At 47.2% G+C, this 22,322-nt stretch overlaps 2 protein-coding genes across 4 annotated transcripts; one reads left to right on the plus strand and one right to left on the minus strand.

Moving 5' to 3' along the window:
• LOC130396417 (bridging integrator 2-like) lies at positions 1-8,790 on the minus strand. 3 transcript variants are annotated; one of them, XM_056604791.1, is made up of 13 exons: positions 8,263-8,789; positions 7,418-7,498; positions 6,572-6,626; positions 6,053-6,147; positions 5,856-5,951; positions 5,614-5,721; positions 5,363-5,448; positions 4,800-4,875; positions 4,602-4,684; positions 3,521-4,175; positions 3,260-3,484; positions 2,939-3,034; positions 1-2,757 (listed from the first exon to the last, which is right to left on the minus strand). In XM_056604791.1, exons 1-13 carry the CDS (start codon positions 8,356-8,358, stop codon positions 2,713-2,715), a joined length of 1,797 nt encoding a protein of 598 aa, XP_056460766.1. In that variant the 5' UTR covers positions 8,359-8,789; the 3' UTR covers positions 1-2,712. The 3 variants fall into 3 exon arrangements, with proteins under 3 accessions (XP_056460766.1, XP_056460754.1, XP_056460757.1); XM_056604779.1 differs by having other exon boundaries at positions 3,260-4,175; positions 8,263-8,790; XM_056604782.1 differs by having other exon boundaries at positions 2-2,757; positions 2,932-3,034; positions 3,260-4,175; positions 8,263-8,788.
• A 1,185-nt stretch (positions 8,791-9,975) lies between these two features.
• txnrd3 (thioredoxin reductase 3) lies at positions 9,976-21,559 on the plus strand. The gene is made up of 16 exons (XM_056604804.1): positions 9,976-10,416; positions 10,762-10,822; positions 11,118-11,227; positions 11,492-11,599; positions 11,694-11,766; positions 11,854-11,973; positions 12,207-12,349; positions 12,534-12,649; positions 13,057-13,282; positions 13,990-14,082; positions 14,606-14,682; positions 16,207-16,363; positions 16,638-16,745; positions 17,432-17,527; positions 20,551-20,685; positions 20,828-21,559. The coding sequence occupies exons 1-16, from the start codon at positions 10,300-10,302 to the stop codon at positions 20,888-20,890; spliced, it is 1,803 nt and encodes a 600-aa protein (XP_056460779.1). The 5' UTR covers positions 9,976-10,299; the 3' UTR covers positions 20,891-21,559.
• The last annotated feature ends 763 nt before the right edge of the window (positions 21,560-22,322 follow it).

Consider the following 22,322-nt stretch of genomic DNA (forward strand, 5'->3'; position numbering starts at 1 on the left):
GAATCATCCTAAAAAACCCTGTGGACCACTCCTTGGGTGCTCCCTGCTCGGTAAGGGATGGGCTGTTGAACATCATGTTGCAGCAGGTTGAGGGGGTATTTCCCAACCTATCCCAGCTTTGGTCTCCTCGTGTGCATCCCTATAAGGGTCAATGTCTTGGTGGCAATAATGTGGGAATGGCTGGGGCACCATTGTTGTGTACGGTTAAGGTTCAAGCTGCGCCTTCCGCAACCGGTCCGGTGCGCCCGTCGTACATTACCAGTGTGCTGGTATACGGTCTTCCAGGTTCAGTTGGCCCTTTGACCACTTTGTAAAGGACTGGTCAACCTTGAAAGGGATGATCCTGCTCCTCCATGCATATTGTGGTGGTGCTGGCGGCAGTCTGCTGCCTCTTCTGGGCCAGATTGTACGGCACCGGAAGCGGTTCCTGATGCTGCCGGACCCCCTCGTCCGAGAATCTGGTTGTTTCTTCTAAATAATCTGGTCCCAAGAGGAAGTACACCAGGAGCCGGGGTTGTACCTCAAACATGAGGGTATAAGGGGAATAGCCAATAGAGCGATGTGTCGAGGTGCTGTATACCTACATCAGCTGGGAGATGTAGTTTGGATACATCGGCTTCTTATCAGTGGAAAGATATCTGTGCAGGTCGTTCAGTGTCCTATAAGATCTCTCACATTGCCAATTTCCTTGTGGATGATATGACGTGGTCCTGGACTTCTCGATCTTATATTGCTGCCAGATCGGTCAGCACAGTGAAATCAGTGCAGCGTAATCAAATGCTGCTAGTTGGGCTACCCATTATGTTCTTTGGTACCTTGGTTGAGGGTCTGAAGGTGGCAAAGGGGGTTGTTGTGTACTGTGCACTTAGTGCCAAGCAAATATTATAATAATATTATATATTATTAATATATATTGCCCACTTCAACCATGTGCTCATGTAAGCGTCACCTTGGTTTGATCCTGAATTGCCTTGCACCCTTTCTCAGTCACACTTAACTGGTTTCCCTCCTCAATGTTTGCTTGCCAGTTTCCCATACTAAACTACAAGAACAAGAGAACAGAGGGGTGACGAGGGAATCAGGAAATCAGAACATCTGACATCGATGAGAAAGGGAATTCATCTGAAATTTGTTTAGAAACATGAGCTGTTTGTTTGAAGCCACAATATCAGCTAACCTTGCTCAGGCCACAAAGGTTGGGTCTGCTTGTCCGCACTGCCCTGGCAGATGACTGTGGGAGTCAGAAGAGGGAGACTTTCACATTTATATATATTGCCCACACCGTGCTGCCCGAGCCTCGTCCCTCTCATCGGTCCTCATTCTCCTCAAGCTGTCCGCAGCGTTCGACACCGTGAACCACCAGATCCACCTCGCCACTTCTGCCGAACTCGACATTGCTGACTCTGCTCAAATCTTTGTTCACATCTTACCTGACGAATCGCACCTATTAGGTCACATGGAATGGCTTCTTCTCCAAACCCTGCATGCTCGACACTGGTGTCCCTCAAGGCTGTGTACTGGGACCCCTTCTGTTCTCCCTAAATACCAGATCCCTGGGCTCTGTAATCACATCCCACAGTTCTCCTATCACTGCCACGCTGATGACACTAATCTATTCCTCTCTTTGCCCTCGTTTAGCAACATCCTGATTGCAAAATGCATTTCAGACATCAGCACTTTAACGACTGCCCATCACCTGAAGCGTAACCTCAACATGACTGAGCTTCTCCTTATGCCAGGGAAAGATTGCCCTCACATGGACTGACTCGTCACTGTCGCGGTCATCGCTGTATCTCCATCACCCACTGCCATAAACCTCGGTGTGTAACTGGACAATCAGCTATGCTGCACAGCAAACATCGACGCGGTAACCTGATCCTGCAGATTTGCCCTCTACAACATCCGCAGGATCCGGCCGTTCCTCACGAGGGAAGCACCCCAGCTCCTGTTCCAAGCGCTTGTCAACTCCATCTTGACTACAGCAACTCGCTCCTGGCTGGACTCCCTGACTCTGCGATTAAACCGCTGCAGCGTATCCAGAATGCTGCAGCGTGCCTTCTCCCATTTGACCCTCCTCTTCAGGGACTTCCACTGGCTCCCTGTAGTAGATTGCATCAGTTTCAAGATGATGATGGTACTAGCCTACAAGACAGTCAATTCTCCTTCCCTTTAAGGTCCAGTGAGTATAATTTAGCAGCACCTAGCAGTGAGGTTGCTGATACTGAATACCCTCCCTCCCCCACCACCACTTTGCAGAGGGCATTAGATGTTAGAGCTGATTCAAGAGAGATTGTAAAAGATATTCATGCTATGTACTAAGGTGATTGGGCTTTACCCAGCCTAATTGGGCTTTACTTTATTAAGAAACGTTAAGAAAAGACATCTGGAGTATAAAAACAGCTTACTTACATTCACAGCATTAAGGTTGAAAAAGAAATACTGCATCGACACACACACACACAAAACATTTGTTCATGTTTAAGACCGTAAGCAAATATAGAAAGAATCTTCTGAAATGAGACACCAGCATCAGCGGCTGAGCATGGGAGGAGCCCATGAGGGACGTGTTCCTCTCTGGTCCAAACATGTGGCTCCACTCTGCCCTGTTTGCGTGTGAATCCCAGTGCTCCATGGGAGGAGGACAGGGTCGTTGTGTTGCCTCATCGAGAGCCTTGGCCAACAAACTCCTCTGACAGACCCCAGAGTGGGCCGCTACGTCCCTGCATCCAGCTCTCTGACCTCCTTAAGCACGCCTTCCTGCTTGACAAAGCATAAACAACACCAGAGAGATGGATCAGCAACAGGGCAGAAGACCAAACACACGCTGTGAGTGATATGGAGGTGGTGCTTTGTGTATTTCCTATCCATGATAGTTTTTAGATTAACACAGTTCTAATGTTGTTATCAATGTTTGTAGAGCGCTGTAATTACAAAGTACATCTGGAATGTCGGCGGTTGGCCCGGCCACGTCCTCCTGCGGCTGCGCAAGCACGCCTTCTCCTCCTGAACTCGACTGACTCGCTGCTGCCCCCCCCTGGTGGAGATCAACAAGTGCGTCAACCAAAATACTGAATGGGGAGACAATTTCATCCAACACAAATTTAACGATATTAAAATATCTAATGGAAATAAAACATAATTTAATTAAAAGAATAACCGGATCTTAGAGTGGTACTGCTTCTAAGAAATAGTTTTCCCCAAACATATACTTACTTTTATATTCTCATTAATATTGATATTACTTCATACTTAATCTTACCTTGCACAGGGAGTCTGAGGGCTGGGGGGAGTCCTTTTCTGATATTTCCTTCTTTGCCTCCAACTCTTCCTTCCCTGCCTCTGCCTTCTCTGCCTCCACCTCTTCCTTCGCTGCCTCTGCCTCCACCTCTTCCTTCGCTGCCTCTGCCTCCACCTCTTCCTTCGCTGCCTCTGCCTCTTCCTTCGCTGCCTCTTCCTTCGCTGCCTCCACCTTCTCTGCCTCCACCTTCTCTGCCTCCACCTCTTGCTTCTCAGCCTCCACCTCTTGCTTCTCAGCCTCCACCTCTTGCTTTTCTGCCTCCACCTTCTCAGCCTCCACCTCCTGCTTCTCAACCTCGTGCTTCTCTGCCTCAACCTCTTGCTTCTCTGCCTCAACCTCTTGCTTCTCTGCCTCTGCCCCTGCCTTGCCGCGGGAGTCTGACCGTCGATCTGCGGCCCCAAAGGAGGTGCGGGGAGTAGGAACGGGAGGGGCCTTGGCCTTGGCTTCTCTCACAGGCGGGAGGGGAGGGGCCACATCCTGCCCCGCCCCCTCTGGCGTGGGTCCACCCACCCCGGAGTCATCCGATTGGCTGGAGCCGAGTTCCGGCAGATCTGCCTCTGCCGCCGTGCGGTCCGGGCTCCGCCTCTCCGAGCCACTCTCCCCGTCGCACGCCGACTGGCGCTTGGGCGTGTCCGAGCACTCTGAGCCGAGGTCGTCCAGCTCGGACACGGAGGAGGAGGAGGAGGGGGGGTCTTTGGAGGCGGAGCCGGCAGCGTTGTCCCAGTTGAGGGGTTCCTGCGAGGGTGTGTGTGTGTTGGGGGCCGGGGCATCCGGGCCGGTGGGGCGCTGGGAGACGTGGTCGCTGGGGAAGGCCGTGTTGCAGGGGATGGGGTTGGAGATGACGATGGACTTCCTCTTCTTGGACTTGGAGCTGGAGCTGTTGGAGGAGGAGCAGGGCGATGAGTAGCCCCCACCAGAATCAATCACATGCCACTCGTGATGAGCATTTACATTCCTCAGAAAACTATTAAAAATAATAATAATTAACAAAATAAAAAAAACGAAGAGGAAGTATGATGGCAGATTTAAAGGGTAACGCCTCGGTATTAGTTTCAAAATGACTAAATTTTAGCCCAATTCAAAGTGGGGGTTTTAACTACATGGGGTCCTTGCCATTGAGCACACACTCGGATGCAGGTCAGTTGTGGCTCATTGGCGCAGTATTTCTGGAAGGTGATTATCATATCAGGATTATGATTCAGGGTTCATTTGATCGTAATATCAAATTAGGAACACATCATTTTTAGAGTAGGACTTTCCCTCATTATCCACACATCGGAGACTATTATTAGAGGGCACTCACCTGTTCAGGCCCTTGATGATGAAGGCTTTCCCCGAAAACTGAGTCTCCAGTTTCTTCATCACGTTGTACAGCTCATGGTTCAACTGGAATTCAAGGGTACAGAGTTTAAAGTATAGAGGGTTTACAGCCTGTGTACACATAAAAGGACATTCAAATACATGCCTTTCTTCTCAATATGAACAAGCTGCGTATATTTACCAGACTCATTTCCTTATAGAAGACATCCCGGAGGTTCGATATATTCTGGAAGACTGTTACGTAACAACCTATTCGGCTACAAGACAGAGTAGAATCATGGAATCAAAGACTCTTTTAGTGACCTGACCAGTGGATTTTATATTTTGAAATAAGAGTTGGCCAGTGATTCACCATTACACAATTGGTTTTGCATATTTCTCCAATACTAGGTTAAAGTACTAAAAAGTTTTGTATAAAGCACAATGTTGCGTCTGACTCTGATAACATGCTCATCGTGCATTTAGCCCTATTGAGGAGTCACTGGATTTTGCAGATGATCTGCTCTTTGAAGGAATGTAAGCAGTAGTTATCTCTAAAGGATCAGATGAAAATATATTGTTCAGTGGTATTAGAGAAGTTCAAAAAACGAGACTTACGTATGCAACTATGGTTCTATGAATTCTGGATGATGGCCAGAGACAGCATTAAGCACTGCCTCTGGCAGTCAGTAAGAATGAAATAGAACAGCTCAATATGTGCTACTGAAGAAGCATGTGTATGTGTACATGGCTGCTCCACCATACCTCTGATAGAGAACAGGCAGCTCCTCTCTCAGCTCTTTGTTTAGTTCCTCAAAAACATTCTGTGCTTTGTTGAACTCGTCCTCTGCCTACACAGTAAGACAAAGTTAGACACAGTTCAGAGACGCCCGTTCAGAGACGCCCGTTCAGAGACGCCCGTTCAGAGACGCCCGTTCAGAACCACAGCAACAAAAAGGCCACTTAGCGGCCTGGCAGGGTTAATTTCCCATGTGCTTCAGGGCCCTTTCCAGTACCTTGGCCATCTTGCCGTCGTCCTTCTTCTTGGCTCCCTGCAGCGCCTCCAGGTGGTGACGCGCCGAGTCGTAATCCACCAGCTTGCGTCCGCGCTTCCCCACTCGTTCCTGAAGAGACGGAGTACCAAGAAACAATTAGTAGAAATGATTAGAAATTAAATTATTAGTATTTTAACATTTTATTAGAATCTTTACAAAAAGCAACAAGGTATCCCAGAATTCCAAAATACGTCTTTGTTCACCTTGACCTCGGGGAATTGCGCGGTGTAGTTCTCCATAGTGCGCACAATCTGATCCGACATCTTCTCCTCGTAGTCGTTCCACATCAAGTCCTCTTTCTACACAGTTTCACACATTACAGTCACCTCATTTAGCTCAAAGCAAACAAAGACACACTATTGATCAAGTTCTGCATCTGTAGATGGACAGAAAGCCGTACTTCAATGATGTCAGAGAGGTCTTCTCCGCCGTTCCAATCAGACTCATAGACATCCTTCAGCGTCTGGGAGAGACGTTTAGATGACTCGTGTATTGCTACAAAACACAAGCAACACAAGACATTTTGAAGTCCTCCTAAACTCGTTATAGCCTAAATGCACCACTTGCGGTTAGAGTCAGCTACAAATCACAGCTGTGTTGGCAAAAACAGCCCAGTGACGTCTTCATGGATCATGGCTGGGCTTGTGGCCGCTAATGACACGCTCCACAGCATTCTTCCAAAGGTGCTTGTTCTTCTCCATGGCCATGAGATTAGGGTTAGATCGATTTACTAAAGATACTATCTGAAACACAATCCCCAACTCACTTCCCTTTTTCATCCAGCCTCTAACTTGGCATTGAGGGTAGAGGTTTCACAGAAATGTGGACACCAGAACAAAGCGTCTTAGTCAGCATATATTATTATAAACTAGTAGGGCATGCACAACGGAGACTAGAAGACAAGACAACGCAGTCCTACCTTTCACAGCTGTGAAGTAAGCGCGGACATCCTTGGTTAACCTGACACCGTCCGCCTGTGTGCAGAACAAACAAAAATGATAGGATGGGACCGCTGATCGAATCAGGTGCATCGTCATATTCAACCCATCCCAATAATCCGGTCTGTCAATGAGCTAGGGTCCAGGTGGATGGTTTGAGTCTGCATTTGATTCTTATCTGTAGTTCATTATTGTTTTCACTTCTCTGTAATGATATTCAGGCTTCAAGCCACTGAAAAGTGGAGCTATATTGGATTTGCTCCCACACTTCTTTCTGGGACAGCACTGGAGTAAGTCATCATAAAGGCATTAGTTTGCGTATGAATGAAAGCAGGGCAATGTTGTTGTTGTTGTGGTGAAGTGACACTTCCTGAAGATCTAGATACATGTTCAGATGTCCTGTGAAGAGAGCAAACGCCTTGCTTCCTGTGCCCTGGTCTTTCACTCTAAAACCATCTGAATCAGCATGAATAGTAGTAGTTAACTCAAAGAAGTCCATTCATAGTTTGGCCCTGAATCAGCATAGCAACCCACTTAAACTGATTTATAGAGCCCAGAGAAATCTAATATGTGGCTGTTCGCAACTTTAGCTGGATAATTCTCCTTCACCACAAAGGGTATTAAAATGGAATAACTATTTTCTGCTGACTTAGATAAGGGTAAATCAGACCCAAACTCACAGAAAGTAACACGGTATAGCTTACAAGTATACATTCAAGCAAGCAATAATTCTAGTGTACATGGGTCTGTAAGTATGGGCTATGGCTTGCGTCATACGGTGTGAGTGGAGACTAGTCTAAGATGGAGGTAGTCTGCGGCTCATTCACCTGCTGCTTGCTGAGGTTCTGGGAGCACTGCTCAAACTGCTCATCCTTGGTCTCCATCGTTTTCCCCAGTTTCTGGAGGACCTTTAAAAACCAGATGGAGCACACAAACAATGAAGTAACATGACAATATGTAGGCCTACTGGCATATTTGACTTGAACTGCTGGTGCTGCGACACACCATATGTATTAAGACATATGAGGCAGCTCATTCCAACAGTTAAACGGGCCACTGAGTGTTGAGCCGACTGTTCTGATGACTTGAGTAAACTCGGAGTTAACTACGAAGTAGATTCGCAGCGGCCAAGTCGTTACAGCAAAGGAGGGGGGAAGTAGACCTCGTCTCAGGAAGTAACAGCTTTGTTTCCACCAACAGAGTCACATTTTGATAGCGCTGTACACCATTAGATGAGGGGGAAAGAGTACATCAACTAACATACATAGCTCTGCATTACTAGTCCAAATCAAATCCTGACACTTTCACACTGTCGCAACTTGCTTTCATAGCCACAGCTCAATTAAACCAGGATTAAAGATAAGCTACTGCCCAAATAAACTAGGACAGCATGCAGTTACCGTGTTTTATGGATTATTTTACATGTGCCAATGCGGCGGGTTACAGTTTATTGATCTATCTTTACTTGATACCGATCAGATTTGATTATTTAAACGAGTTTGGGCCACTTTGTCCCCTCTCATCGAGATGTCTGAACCCGAACCCATTCTGTCCGCTCAAGTCGCGTTTTCAATAATGATAACCCCAGGACGGAGCTGGTATGAAGTAGATGGACATTATGTAGTAGATGGGTATGAAGTAGACGGCTTAATACGGGACATTAGTCGCTTACCTTCTCTTGAGCTCGGTTCAGGGACTTCTGGACCCGTTTGGCCAGGATCCCGGCTCCAGCCTGGAGGTTCTGACCCGTCTTCTGGTTGTCTGCCATCGTGATCTTCTCTCAAACTCCAAGCAACTTGTGAAACTTGCCCACTTGTAAGGTCTGCGATGTGTGTGTGTCACAGCACGGAGGAGGAGGGACCACGCTGAACACGGTGTCATCAAGCCACGCACCCAGACTGAGCCTCACCTAGACCCCCCGGGGTGTTTTGTTCCGAGACGCGCCCCAAAGTGGGGCTGACGTCATCATCGTCATCATCGTCATCATCATCATCATCATCATCATCATCATCATCATCATCATCATCATCATCATCATCATCATCATCACCACCGCTGAATTCTTCTCGAGTTGGAACTTGCTGGAGTTGTTGTACGATTGTTGTTGTTTCAGCTGTTTCGGTTGGGATTTAGGATTCGGGGTGGGATTTAGAATTGATCGGAAAAAAAAACTGTATTATCTTCTTGGGTCATTGCCATTCGGTTTCTCAATAGATCAGCCCTAACGTGATCTGTTCATAAAGGGAACAGAAAGATTGAAGAGAAACCAATGCGCATATTACCCCACGGCGCCCCCTGCTGTGAGCTAGTGAATGAATTATGAATGAGTGTAAAGTCATTTAACAATTATACAGCTCTAGGCATATTTGATATTTGGTTTAATTTGACTAACCACCTGGCCTACTATTTAGCAATTGATGGACACTTTTATTAGTAGTGAAGTAATTACAATTGTCATCAGGGCGTTGGGATGGACCTGAAAACCTTTCGGTTGGGAATACCCATTTACTAGTCTTCCCTTTGTATTCCTCTGTTTCTTCCTTACCACAGACATTTGTGTTATGTTTTTGTGAGATCGCCTTAAAATGCCCCAATAAGTTGATCAATGGCACTAGTGAGACAGGAGAGCGCCTCGACTGCCTGCAGAACCCCTTGATGCCAGCAGAGGTCGCCGCCTTGCACCATTTCCCTCCAATATCTGGAGTAATCTTCTACAAACCAAATGTGCCAGAATTGTTTGAACTACGAACTGTCATGGTTCCTCGTCATTAGGAGCACTTAATTATAACGATGGTAAAACACCGGTTTTTTTTGTAATAAATCCATAGAATGGGCAGACAATATTTGACAGTGAGTTCACAACAGTGAACTCTCTCTCTCTCTAATGGACTATTGAGAGAGAGAGAGAGAGAGAGAGAGAGAGAGAGAGAGAGAGAGAGAGAGAGAGAGAGAGAGAGAGAGAGAGAGAGAGAGAGAGAGAGAGAGAGAGAGAGAGAGAGAGAGACACACACACACAGACAGACAGACAGACAGACAGACAGACAGACAGACAGACAGACAGACAGACAGACAGACAGACAGACAGACAGACAGACAGAAAGACAGACAGACAGACAGACAGACAGACAGACAGACAGACAGACAGACAGATAGACAGATAGATAGATAGATAGATAGATAGATAGATAGATAGATAGATAGGAGGATAATATTATTTTTATTTGAAAGTTGAAATACTGAAAACAATTCACACAAACTCGTTACAGAGGGAATGGTCCACTGTGTAATCTACTCGAGTAAAAAGGTGGTAGAGGTTATACAAGGTGGGCGCGGTTATCCTCCGATTGGCGTGGTTATCCACAGGTGGGCGGGGTTATTCCACAGCGGAGGCGGAAACGCGGCACGTGATGATCCACAAATCGAGCGCTCTCAGAGGAAAGACGTATAACCCGCTGCAATTCCCGCGGTTCAGAGACCAGTCCTCTTCCGTGTGACAGCGCTGAACGCACCGTTAGCAACTGCAAGCTACACTCACTCCTCGGGAAACACCCGAACGATAGTCGACAGCGTTTTCTGTCACGAAGTGCAGGTTGTCGTGACCAGGAGAAGGTCTCGCGTTAGTAACTTATCCGTTGAAGCTCCCAGGAGAAGTTCTCGCGGTAGTAGTTCCAGTGTTGAAGCTCTCAGGAGGCAGACGAACAAAGTAGAAATGCCTCCTGTCGAGAAGGACGCGGGGAAGACCGGACTCAAAACCCGAATACAGGAGCTCATCGAGTCCAACCAGGTGGTGGTGTTCAGCAAGAGCTACTGTCCGTTCTGCGTGAAGGTAAGCCTGTGTGGAGGGGAGGCTGTTTTACTGTGTTTCTGCCAGCCTGGTCACTCCTCTCCCAGAAGGGCTGGGTCTACATGCTGTGTCTTCTTGCTGGGTCTACTTGCTGGGTCTAATGCTGCGCCTCCTCAGCGGTACTTTAAAGCCCTACTGACATAGAGATAATATAGTAGACCTGAGTCAGTGTTCAGCTTAGCTGGTGAACTGAACTTTCCATTTCCTGATTGTGAGTCTTAATTAACTAGAAAGCCAGGTTCTGTACCTGTCCTGCTGGGGAAAGGTCACATGAAGTTAGAGATAACGTATTAACGTTACGGTAATAAACCATGACTCTCTCCACAGGTCAAAGACTTGTTCAAAGACCTGGACGTGAAGTGCAATGTGGTGGAGCTGGACCTCGTTGGTGAGAAAGGGTTGAATGAGTCTCAAAGGGCTGAGAAACTGCTTACATAGGCTATCACAATTAATATTCTATATCAGCTTTAGTGACGGAATAGAGTTAAGCCTGCCTTCACATTAAAGATCCTACAAACATTAGTTACCCTTTGACTATATGTGAGGGCAACAGGCTGAGTCCTCTTCAACTTGTGTCCCACTAATTGGGCACCATTCAGAGACCTTTAACTATTGTACCAGTGTGCTGTTCTGTTCCTTCATGGACGTCCTGTCACTCACGCTGTTTGTTTCCTCTGATCCAGACGAAGGCACCAACTACCAGGAGCTGTTGGTGGAGATGACCGGGCAGAAGACGGTGCCCAACGTCTTCATCAACAAGACTCACGTAGGAGGCTGGGATAAAACTAAGCAGGTAGGAGGGACCACGGGCCTCGGCCATGGCTCGGCATAATCAGAAGCTCGTTCAGACGTCAGGGAAGAGGTTTGCTGAAAGTAGCATTCTGAGCTCCATTCCAAATTCTCTCGTTCGCATAAAGACAGACCGTCTAATACGCCTCCTTTGCTAAAATAAATCAAACGGATCATCGTAGCGCTGGCAGGTTGCCTAACGGAGGCGGTGTGTGCAGACAGTAAACCCTGGTGCCTCCCCCCCCCCCCCCCCCCCCCCCCCCGCCAGGCCCACACTGACGGCCTGCTGCAGCAGCTGCTCAACCCCGATGCAGAAACCTACGACTACGACCTCATTGTCATCGGAGGGGGCTCTGGGGGCCTCGCCTGCTCCAAGGTGTGCGCCAACATGACACGGTTTTAAAATGATACACTGTGTTCTAACATGACACTGTGTGTTTTAACATGACACCCGGTGTGTCTCCTAACAGGAAGCAGCCACTCTGGGGAAGAAGGTGATGGTTCTGGACTACGTGGTGCCCACCCCCAAAGGGACCACCTGGGGTGAGAACGCCAGCCCCTGCGCTACACTCTGCGTCCCGCCCTGTGTGGCGTGTAGCTCGTTTTAATCCCTCTGTATTTGGGGCACAGGTCTCGGGGGTACGTGTGTCAACGTGGGCTGCATCCCCAAGAAGCTGATGCACCAGACGGCCCTGCTCGGCACGGCCATGCAGGACGCCCGCAAGTATGGCTGGGAGTTTGACGAGAGCGGTAAGCAGCAGAGCCCTGGAGGGACACCCTCTGCTCGGTTGGGTTTGATGAGACGTGTGGTCGAAACCAAGATGTAGCAACAAGGGTTTCTGTTTCTTCCTCTCTTATGCTAGGCTGATTTTAAAATGGTTCAATAAGAGAACATGATTCTAAAACTAAATGGGGAAAGAGGAGATGGCAGTTGATGCAGCAGGCTTCAGACTGGGTAATAATAAACCCCCTCTCTTGCCCAGTGAAACACAACTGGGAGATCATGAAGGAGGCCATCAACAACTACATCGGCTCGCTCAACTGGGGCTACCGGGTGGCCCTCAGGGACAAGAATGTTAACTATGTCAACGCCTACGCAGAGTTTGTCGAGCCACACAAAATAAAGGTACCAGTCCAGTTGATTTCACCTCGCGTAAACCTTACACCAACATTTCACAGGAATGGGAGTCCGTTGATGTGATTAGAGGTATGCAGTCTGGCTGCTTTTGTAGTGTTGTGAGACTCACAAATTACATTTTTGTCTGTGGGTGCGGTCTGATGGTTTCCTTGTGTGTTTAATCATCTGCTAGGCCACAACAAAGCGTGGGAAGGAGACCATGCACACGGCGGCCCGGTTCGTGCTGGCCACCGGCGAGAGGCCGCGCTACCTGGGCATCCCCGGGGACAAGGAGTTCTGCATCACCAGGTACGGCCTCCGCCCTCCGTCACTGCTCCCCCGGGCAGCCAATCACAGCTCTGGCGTTGCGCTGTGCACCTGTGGGCCAATCAGGGGCAGTTCTGTCTACACAGCGCTATCTGCGACTCTGCCCTGGTGTTGGTCATTACCCTGCTCAGTCGACAAACAAAACGAAAATGACAAAGGGGTTATCTTAAATGTTCATGTGTTTTGCCCAGTTGGCTTTATTTGAGGGTTATCATTTCCAAATTTTCCGATCAGTCATAGATTGTTTTTATTATTACTCAATGTATTCCTCTGAGACATCCTTTCAAACCGGTATTTTGGTTTGGCCTTCAGGGTTTTAACCAGATGGTTGATTGTGATACTGTGACGGCGCCTCCTGAGACTCTGGATCTGTGTGGTTCTCCCCTCAGTGACGACCTGTTCTCCCTGCCCTACTGCCCGGGGAAGACCCTGCTGATAGGGGCGTCCTACGTGGCGCTGGAGTGCGCAGGCTTCCTGGCGGGGCTGGGCCTTGACGTCACGGTCATGGTGCGCTCCATCCTGCTGCGTGGCTTCGACCAGGAAATGGCCAACCGCGCCGGAGAGCACATGGAGGAGCACGGTGTCAAGTTCCTCCGCAAATACGTGCCTGTCAAGGTGTGTGTGTGGGGGTGTGGGTGTCGTCTGTAGGCTAATAGTGGAGAGCAGACACGCAACCTTTTGCGAATTTGTCTTCAGTAGAGCCTAGTTAATACAATTCCGCTGGTTTCACACGTATTTCTGTAAATCGATGACGTTGGCATATCAACCTTGACATCTCTTTAGCCTGGTGTCCAGATGGTTATCCCTCTGCTTATGTACTAGCAACATGCATTTCCGGAAGTGGGTCAATCATTGCTTGGTCCAGTTGGATGTGGCAAACTCTGAGCTGTATGTTAATGTTAAATCTCTCTTTTTGAAGGAAGCTGTGGTAGTGCAAGGTCACACGAGGGCACCTCTTCTGAATGTGTCATGAATGCTGTCAGCCACTGTTTCTGATTTCTAAGAGATACGATTGAAGGCACATCTAGCGCTGTTAATAATACTGTGATTAACGTGATCTTATCTGACCTGATCTCGACACCAAACAGAAGTGAGCCTTTCCATCAGGGGTCAGATCGGGTGATTCGGGCCGAGGAAGAAAACCCTGTCTGCCTTGTCTGGTGGTATTGAACGTTGCGGTTGGACTGGGGTGGGGCTGACGTGTGTGTGTGTGTGTGTGTGTGTGTGTGTGTGTGTGTGTGTGTGTGTGTGTGTGTGTGTGTGTGTGTGTGTGTGTGTGTGTGTGTGTGTGTGTGTGTGTGTGTGTGTGTGTGTGTGTATAGGTGGAGGAGCTGGAAGCAGGGACTCCAGGAAGGCTCAGGGTCACCGCCAAGTCCACGGAGAGCGATGAGCTCCTGGAGGGAGAGTACAACACGGTATGTCCACCACCACCCCACACTCTCTATATCTGACCTCGAGGATTTACTACCCCGTCTGTGAGCTCAGACATGGGTTTTTGAAAGAGGCTCCATCTAGAGGTTAAATGGCGATGATAACATCGGTGTGAAACCCTCCTAATGCAGTTGGTGCAACCGTATGGCAACTGCACACCTAAAGGCTAATATTACAGATTTGAATAAAGCCAACAGTGTCATATCCAGCCATGCCAAAGGCAGATCAAATGTAACTTGCTATTGTCAACTGACCGGTTTGTATGCAGTCTGTCAAGTTTTGATCGACACCATGGCATTTTGTTGGCATGTTAGCAAGACGGATTACGACATTTTTCTACAATATTTTTTTGGTCTTTCATGCAACTTGACCTCCACGTCTGACTTAATCATAACAAGACTAGTTATGATTATGTGTAGCAATCTGTCCTGCCATCATGTCAACACAAAGCCTCTACACACATTACTGAATGTGAGGAACTCATCCGAGGAACTTCCTTGATCCCAGGTTCTGATCGCCGTAGGACGAGATGCCTGCACTGACAAGATCGGGCTGGCCCAGGCCGGGGTCAAAGTCAACCCAAAGTGAGTGCCCCTGCCTTTGGTTTCTAAGCTCCGCCCGCCCCTGCTGCAGCTGCTCCCTGTAACGCGTACGCTGGCCCTTTTAAGTTCCGCACCATCACTATGATTCAGCACTTTCTCCTCCCGGGGCCCCCAGCGGGGGGTGTGTTTGTCATTAGCCTGAAGGGTTTATCGCCTTCAACGGCGGTGTTTGTTTTTTGTTGTGTGTGGGGAAGTTGGTAATAAGAAATTATTTGAAGTCAGCCACTTAATTTAATGAACAATGGTTGATGTATTGTCATCATCCAATGGATTTACCACTTTATAAAACATTCAGTCTCCAGTTGTCAAGGAAGTTGCAAAGGTGTGTGTGTGTGTGTGTGTGTGTGTACGTATACACATGATGGTGACATTGCGGTGGTATGTTGGCAGTTATAAATGATCGCAACACTAACTCGAGAGAGAGAGAGAGGGAGAGAGAGAACTCGATGCTGTAATTTCTTAACAAATGCTTGTTTGTGTTGGGATGATACTCTTTATTTTTCATTCATGTTTAGTTCAGTATGGGCTCAGTGCTGCCTGAAGCCCAGTATAGACTGGTCTTTGAGTCATGTGCTCCGGTCTCATGACTATAGCAGTGTTTCCAGGGTGATGAAGGTCAGCCAGCTGGGGGGGGCTCCACTGGGTTGAGAGACCATCACCAGCGGTGCCATGTAAACCCTTGACCTCAAAGTTTTATATGTGCCTTTGACCCACAAAGCAACATTCGTCTTACCCACTGTTGGCTATGGGGTTTGAATGAAAACCTTGGTGGTCCTACTGATCAGTGTGTTCATGGAGAGACCAGTTCTCTCTTCTGACCCAGGCCTTCAGCACAGCCTGTAGGTTTAAAAGTATTGTGCGTGGACCTGCCTTTCTCCAGCTCTCCTGAAGTTCATTCAGACTGACTGAAGTTGCAGGTCATTGGAAACTAAATGGATTGATGATACATTTAAGTAAATTATGGGATACTTTCATTTTTGATTGTAGGCACACATCACTATAATGTTTTGTACCTTTCAGAGACCCGCAGCAATAAAATGTGTGCATGAATATTGGTTATTAGGTAACTTGCTCTCATGTAAATAAAGGCTTGGATGATGCCGGCTAACGACAAGAGGCTAACGCAATTAGGTAGTTAAAAATATATGTCTTCAGTCCTCTGCAATTAAGCTCTAGAGAAGCTGTTCTTCAGTCTAGCATGAGACTGCTTCATCAGTAGACTGGTTCCCCCTATAAAGAAACGGCTGGCTATTCAGATCAGAGGGGCTGATGGGCTCGCTGTTAGAAGCCTCTCGAAGCACACCTCACCACTGGTGTAAGCAATGGCCATTATGGCTTTTTATAACTAGATGGATGGATAACAACTTTATTAATCCCCCAGAGGGGAAATTCCTTTGTAACAGCCCAGCAGCAGTGGAAAACGAGTACTAATGAAAACAAAAATAGACTCCAAGGTAAATGATAAAGTAAAGACAAACAGGGCAATAAACGGTCTCCTCTCCCCAGGAACGGGAAGGTCCCCGTGGACGACGAGGAGCAGACCAACGTGCCTCACATCTACGCCATCGGTGACATCCTGGAGGGCAAGTGGGAGCTGACGCCCGTGGCCATCCAGGCCGGCAAGCTGCTGGCACGGCGCCTCTACGCCGGGGCCTCCCTCAAGGTACACGCAGGCACTCCAGCACCATGCACACTTCCGTTCGCGTATGTGCACGTGTGCTCGAACGTGAACACGCATGCGCGCGCACATCAAGTGCCCGCGTACATCAAGTGCGTGTTAATGGGCACATGCTTGTATGCTTGGGCGTTTGTTTGCTTGCGCACAGACCGACTGTACCGACACTCGAGTGCCCAAAATGTAAATGTAATGCTTGCACGTGCACTTCCGACTTCAAGTGTGGTTCTGGTTCTGAAAGTGCCCTGCCCTCTGGTTCCAGTGCGACTACGTCAACGTGCCCACCACGGTGTTCACGCCGCTGGAGTACGGGTGCTGCGGCCGGTCGGAGGAGAAGGCCATCGAGATGTACGGAGAGGAGAACCTGGAGGTGAGCATCTCAGCGAGGAACACCCGGCCACGCTGAATAATGCAGGCCGCTGGCGTCGGTTTCACGCTGCCTTCAATGGAGCGGCCTTCAGTGACTTGGTAATGAGCATGGAGGATATCCTTGCTCAGCATGACTGGCGATCCGATGGAGCTAAGAATGACTTGCACATTTACCTGAATCAAATGCACGGCCTGAGCCTCTTTCCTCTCCCTGTTGAATAAAACATGGGTTTGATGGAGGTGCTGCTGTTTAATTATATTTCAATTAAATGTTATTTGTATAGCCCATCGGTACAGTCTCATAGGGAAGAAAAAGAAAAAAAATACTTGGAATGCAGAGGGGTCTCCCTCCTCACAGGGACGGGCAGGAGGGCAATGGGTGCAGTAATTGACGGACAGACTCGGTGCTGGCCGTTAACCATCAGGAGATTCCAGGCATCCAATTGCAATCGTCGCAACACACTAGAACAGACAGAATAATGAGTTAGAAAAGGGTAGTGCATACTGGTGTAGACTGCTGCTAATTTAGTATCGTCACAAACAAGCACGAACAAACACGCATCGGTACAATCAGAAATGGAAACATTACCATGATTAGACAGACACGGACATATTTCATCCATGCATTTGGTATCATTTCCGAGTTCCGTTTATGTTTTGTGCTTCAATGCTGTGTCCCGTTTGTAGATCTACCATTCTCTCTTCTGGCCCCTGGAGTTCACCGTGGCCAACAGAGATAACAACAAGTGCTACTCAAAGATCATCTGCAATAAGCTGGACAATGTAAGCTCCCCACTGCGCACACCGCTGCCTTGGTTACCTCCTGACCGTTTGGAGTCTGACGTTGGGACTCGATGCCATTGGTGGAAATTAGAGATGCTCCGATTGATCGAACGTTGATCATGGTCGACCGATATTGGCTTAAATAGCGTGATCGGAGAACCCCTAAAGCGCAGTTCAAAAAAGCCGATCATTTGATGTAAATTACTTGTGCAGCTTTCTTTTATTTATTTTTTTCAATTCGGAACTTGCCAATCGCAACATGTGTTCTACAACATTTTGTTACACTGCCAGGATTTTAAGGGGTCACTGTAAAGATGGCAAAGGAGGCTGCCTAACATTCAGTGTCATTTACGGAGCACTTTCTTGCATAGCTCAGTATGCTCGCAGGCACATTTCTGTACCGTAAATACAGCAGTATGCGCACAGGCACATTTCAGTATCGTATATGACACATCCTCAGTGTTTCCCACAGACATTTTGGAGACTATGGAGGGGGGAAGTTGTGGTGCACTATTGTTGCAGCTCACGTTGCATTCAGATGAAATAATAAATGATGGAATTATCTTTAGCCGTTCTTGGCGTATATTTCTGCAGATATACATTCTACACAACAGATGGCCAATCTCTTTTTTTCAGTGTACGCCTATTTAAACACAATGGCGTGGCCTAAATGTCACCTTCTCAATCGTTTCATAGGCTATACATTTGTATAAACCCCCCGTTTACACAATGGGAAAACGCATGTTTTCATACGTTTTGCCCTTTCATTTAGGCTACACGAAAACTGAGTTTTTATCATGGGAAACGATCATTTATAAAAACTCCGAAACTCTGTTTTTATGTTTGCGTGTGCACTAGGTCAAACGGAGTTCTATGTTCTCAAACAGTATGCATCACCTCTGTGAGCATCGTATGTTTACAGTTAGTTAACTTACTGATCATGGATGCTGTTAAGGTAGTGCTCATACGTTAATGCAAAATTCCGAATGTCGCGCTCTCTCTATTTTTTAGACAACTCAAGACCCTCTGCAACGTAAGCGCACGCACGCTAAACTGATTGGCTTTCATCACGATTCGCCAGACTCTCATTTAAATAAAGTTCAAGGATTGCCAACTTGGATTCGGCTGCAGAAGGCTATTCGGCACAGTCGCAGGCAGACAGCCGAACTTCGTGCTCTCATGCAATCCCAATGAGAGCGACACGAACTTCGTCTGAGCAAAATAAAATAAAAAGACTGGGAGTCTATGGCGGGGCGCCATAGTCTCGTCAATGTGTGGGAAACACTGATCCTGCGGAGGCTTTGAAGGCGTTGAGCTACATTTTTCAGTCACGGGTAATCCAAAGGGAGAAAAAAAAAAAAAGAGGCTATTGGAACAAACTGGTGCTTGCAGCCTATCCAGATTGTGTATCAAAGATATTCCCAATTTCCCTGCCATTCTGTGATCGGCAATCGGATCATGATTTTAGTGATCGGTGATCGGGCCCTAAAATGCTGATCGGAGCATCTTTACTGGAAATTCTCAGGGCTTTTCTGGATTCTTCAGCAGCTGTCATGTAATGTTAATGTTTCTCTCTGTATCCCTTAAATGAAGATATTATGGTTGATGTTTACTCCATTATTAACTGTATAATATAGATGGGATGCATCTTGAATGCAGTTGATTTCTCTGGCAGACAGTGGCAATCTGTATCATTCTGACATTTGTGTTGGACAATACGTTTCCTAGTGGTTCAGTGGTCAGTAAGGATTGTGATATTCGAAACAAGCAACTCGTATGTGTGACCGCTAGAGCTTTCAATCTTCCTCAAATCCCATTCAAATTTCCTTTTTTTATTATATTGAAATATATTCAAATTTGTTCTGCTCAAATTGAGCCACTTATTAATATTTTCCATGAACCAATACATTGTATACTCAGGCTTATGTAGGGTAATGCCACTATTAAACGTTCTGTTCCCTAGAGGGCATTCTACAAACAAAATAGTTAGGCACAAAAGGAAAGTAAAAAAACCGGATGTATTCTAGCCAGAGAATACGTCAGTTTAACCAATCACATTCGGGTATCTTTATCCTAGTCACCATAGACTATAAAAGTTGTAAGATGTGGTGGAGCTAACAACCTATTAACGTTTCTACTGCATCCATAGTGGTAAACAACCATCATAGACCAATACTTGGACATATATATAGTTATTGATCATTCTCTCGATGGCGCTACAAGTGAATGTTTAATGGAACTGTCACGCCAAATTTGTACCGGGTGCCAAATTTGTACCGGGCACGTCATCAGCTGTCCGTTGCCAGGAAACGGAGAGCTGATTACATAAGGGTAGTCCGTTGCCGGGCAGGTTTCAAAAAACATTCGAATAACATAATACAGTTAACGGATCGCTAGATAACACTAGTTTTTACTTTATATTTGTGTTGTATTTAATTGTTTAATCAAATTTAGCTAGTAAACTGAGTGTTTAAAGCGGGTCAAGGACGAAATAGCACAATACAGATAACGGATCGCTAGATAGAAGGTTTGCGAATGTTCGTGAACCTTTCACGTCATTCGACGCGATCGTCCGTTGCCAGGCAACGGACGACGCGATCATCTGTTGCCAGGCAGGTTTGGAATGGATTACGTATGGATGACGTGCCCGGTACAAATTTGGCACCCGGTACAAATTTGGCGTGACAGAACCTCAGTACCTGAATGTCGGTGGTTTTGATGTCATGAAGTCGTGCAGTTGTATGGCAGCAGCTTTGTTTTGGATACCATCTTTCCATGAAAAGTGTGACTATTTTAGCTAGAACAGAGAAACTAAAGAATTGTATTTCCACATGTGTGTAGGCCAAGGCGAAACGGGAGAGATTTGCATGTTAGCCACCACATTTATACAAATATTTAAAAAAAATACACATTTATATAGTCATTTCAGCAGTCGAATAGCATCCATTATTTGACTATTGGCTTTCTATTGTACTGCTGAGATGCGTTCCCACAGCCATAGTGACTGTTAACTCTGTGCCTAGGAGCGGGTGATCGGGTTCCACTACCTGGGTCCGAACGCCGGGGAGGTGACGCAGGGCTACGGTGTGGCCATCAAGTGTGGCGTCACCAAGGAGCAGCTGGACAACACCATCGGGATCCACCCCACCTGTGCTGAAGTGAGACTTAGAACCGGCGGTCATCGCTAGACAATGCGACCAGTCACTCATCAGATTTGCATTATTAGGTTTTCCCTACGTTTTTGTTACTTCCGTTGAATTCTAAGGGTGTGTCTGTCTCTGTGCTTCTTTCTGTTTGAAGATGTTCACCACGTTGGACGTGACCAAGAGTTCCGGGGGCGACATCGCCCAGGCCGGTTGCTGAGGTTAAACCCTGCTAGTTCAGTGCCGCTGCCCTCACCTTTTAACTCTCTCCTGCACACGGCTTCCCATCAGCCATCTTGGCTAACCACAGGCCACGCCTCCTTCTACACTGGCCAATAGTATCCCCCGAGGGTCGCTCAGACACTAAGGGGCTGACCGTCCTTGCGTGGGGAATGATTTACCAAACGGCAGGTAGGATGGTGGTCTGTGTGTGGCTGAGAGTGGTCAGGAGTGGAGGTCTACATCGGTGAGGGCAGCCTCCTGAACAGCGGGGTTACTCTGCTTCCTGTTGGGTCCTCCCATGTCTCCTCCCAGAAGAGCACCACACACTGTGTGTGGGGCTGGTTTATGAAGTCCTGGCCTGTAACCTCTACGGAGGGGGGCGAGGACCGATGTCCTTCTGAGGGGAACACGAGGGGGCCTCATGTCTTCGTCCAATAGGTGATCAGAATGAACAAATGGTGTCGGGCTCCAGGTTGATTTTGTATCCTGAAATGGAGTGCTTGTTTAATTTATCTTGATAAACGTCCAGAAGGCATTTGGTAGTTGCAAATACGCCGTTTTTAGAACTACTGTTTTGATTTGGCTCTGAACCCATGCCGGGTTCATCTCGACTTCTCAGTGTCAACAGAGAAGGTTTAACTTGCTTTTTTTTTTTTTTTTTTTTTTTTACAGACGTCATTCAAATGTTTTCAAGCCTTCGATGTACTTCATCAGAGCACTTTTAAACTGAATTTAAACAATGAAGTTGAATCCCAGTGTGTTCTGACTGTCGGCCATCTGATGATAACTTGGTTTGTCCGTCTGTTTACTTCATGCTGGTCTTGGTTTTTCTCACTGTATGTCTGAATAAAGTCTATGTATCCAATCTTCATTCTTACCTGTGTCCGCTCTTTTTACATTGTTTGGATCCTTAAACGCCTGAAATACTGCGGTGTTTCACCACTGTAGAGAATTCTCCTTCAAAAAACGAAATGCCTTGAGCGGTTGGATGTTATTTAATAGATGGGTCATGTAAGGATGGACAGTGCAGATTTGATTTGGCACCAGCCTTCCTCCCTGTTGCATCCACAATAATGGAGGAGAAGGCCGTATCTGAAAGGTTATTGCTGTTGTGAAACAGTGTTGGAGGTCATCCAACTGCTAAGTTCTGTGGTAACTAGCGTGTCCGTTTGAAGAACATCGCCATGGAGATACACAGCTCAGATGTGGTAACTTGCCACCCGTGTGTTGTTGGTACAGCTGTGGTCATAGCCTCTTCATGAGGCACCATTAATCTACATGCGCTTTTATTAAAGGATAAATGGGATGGAGTGTTTTCTTTTATTTTTTTACTTGCAGGTACTGTGGATCAAAATGGTTCAGGACAAAAGGGCTGTTTTGCATGGCACAGACATCTGGCTGCGTTTCTATTCGGGGAGAGGGCCCTTTCT

The sequence above is a fragment of the Gadus chalcogrammus genome, chromosome 1, assembly GCF_026213295.1.
Source record: "Gadus chalcogrammus isolate NIFS_2021 chromosome 1, NIFS_Gcha_1.0, whole genome shotgun sequence".
NCBI classification, from domain to species: Eukaryota; Metazoa; Chordata; class Actinopteri; order Gadiformes; family Gadidae; genus Gadus; species Gadus chalcogrammus.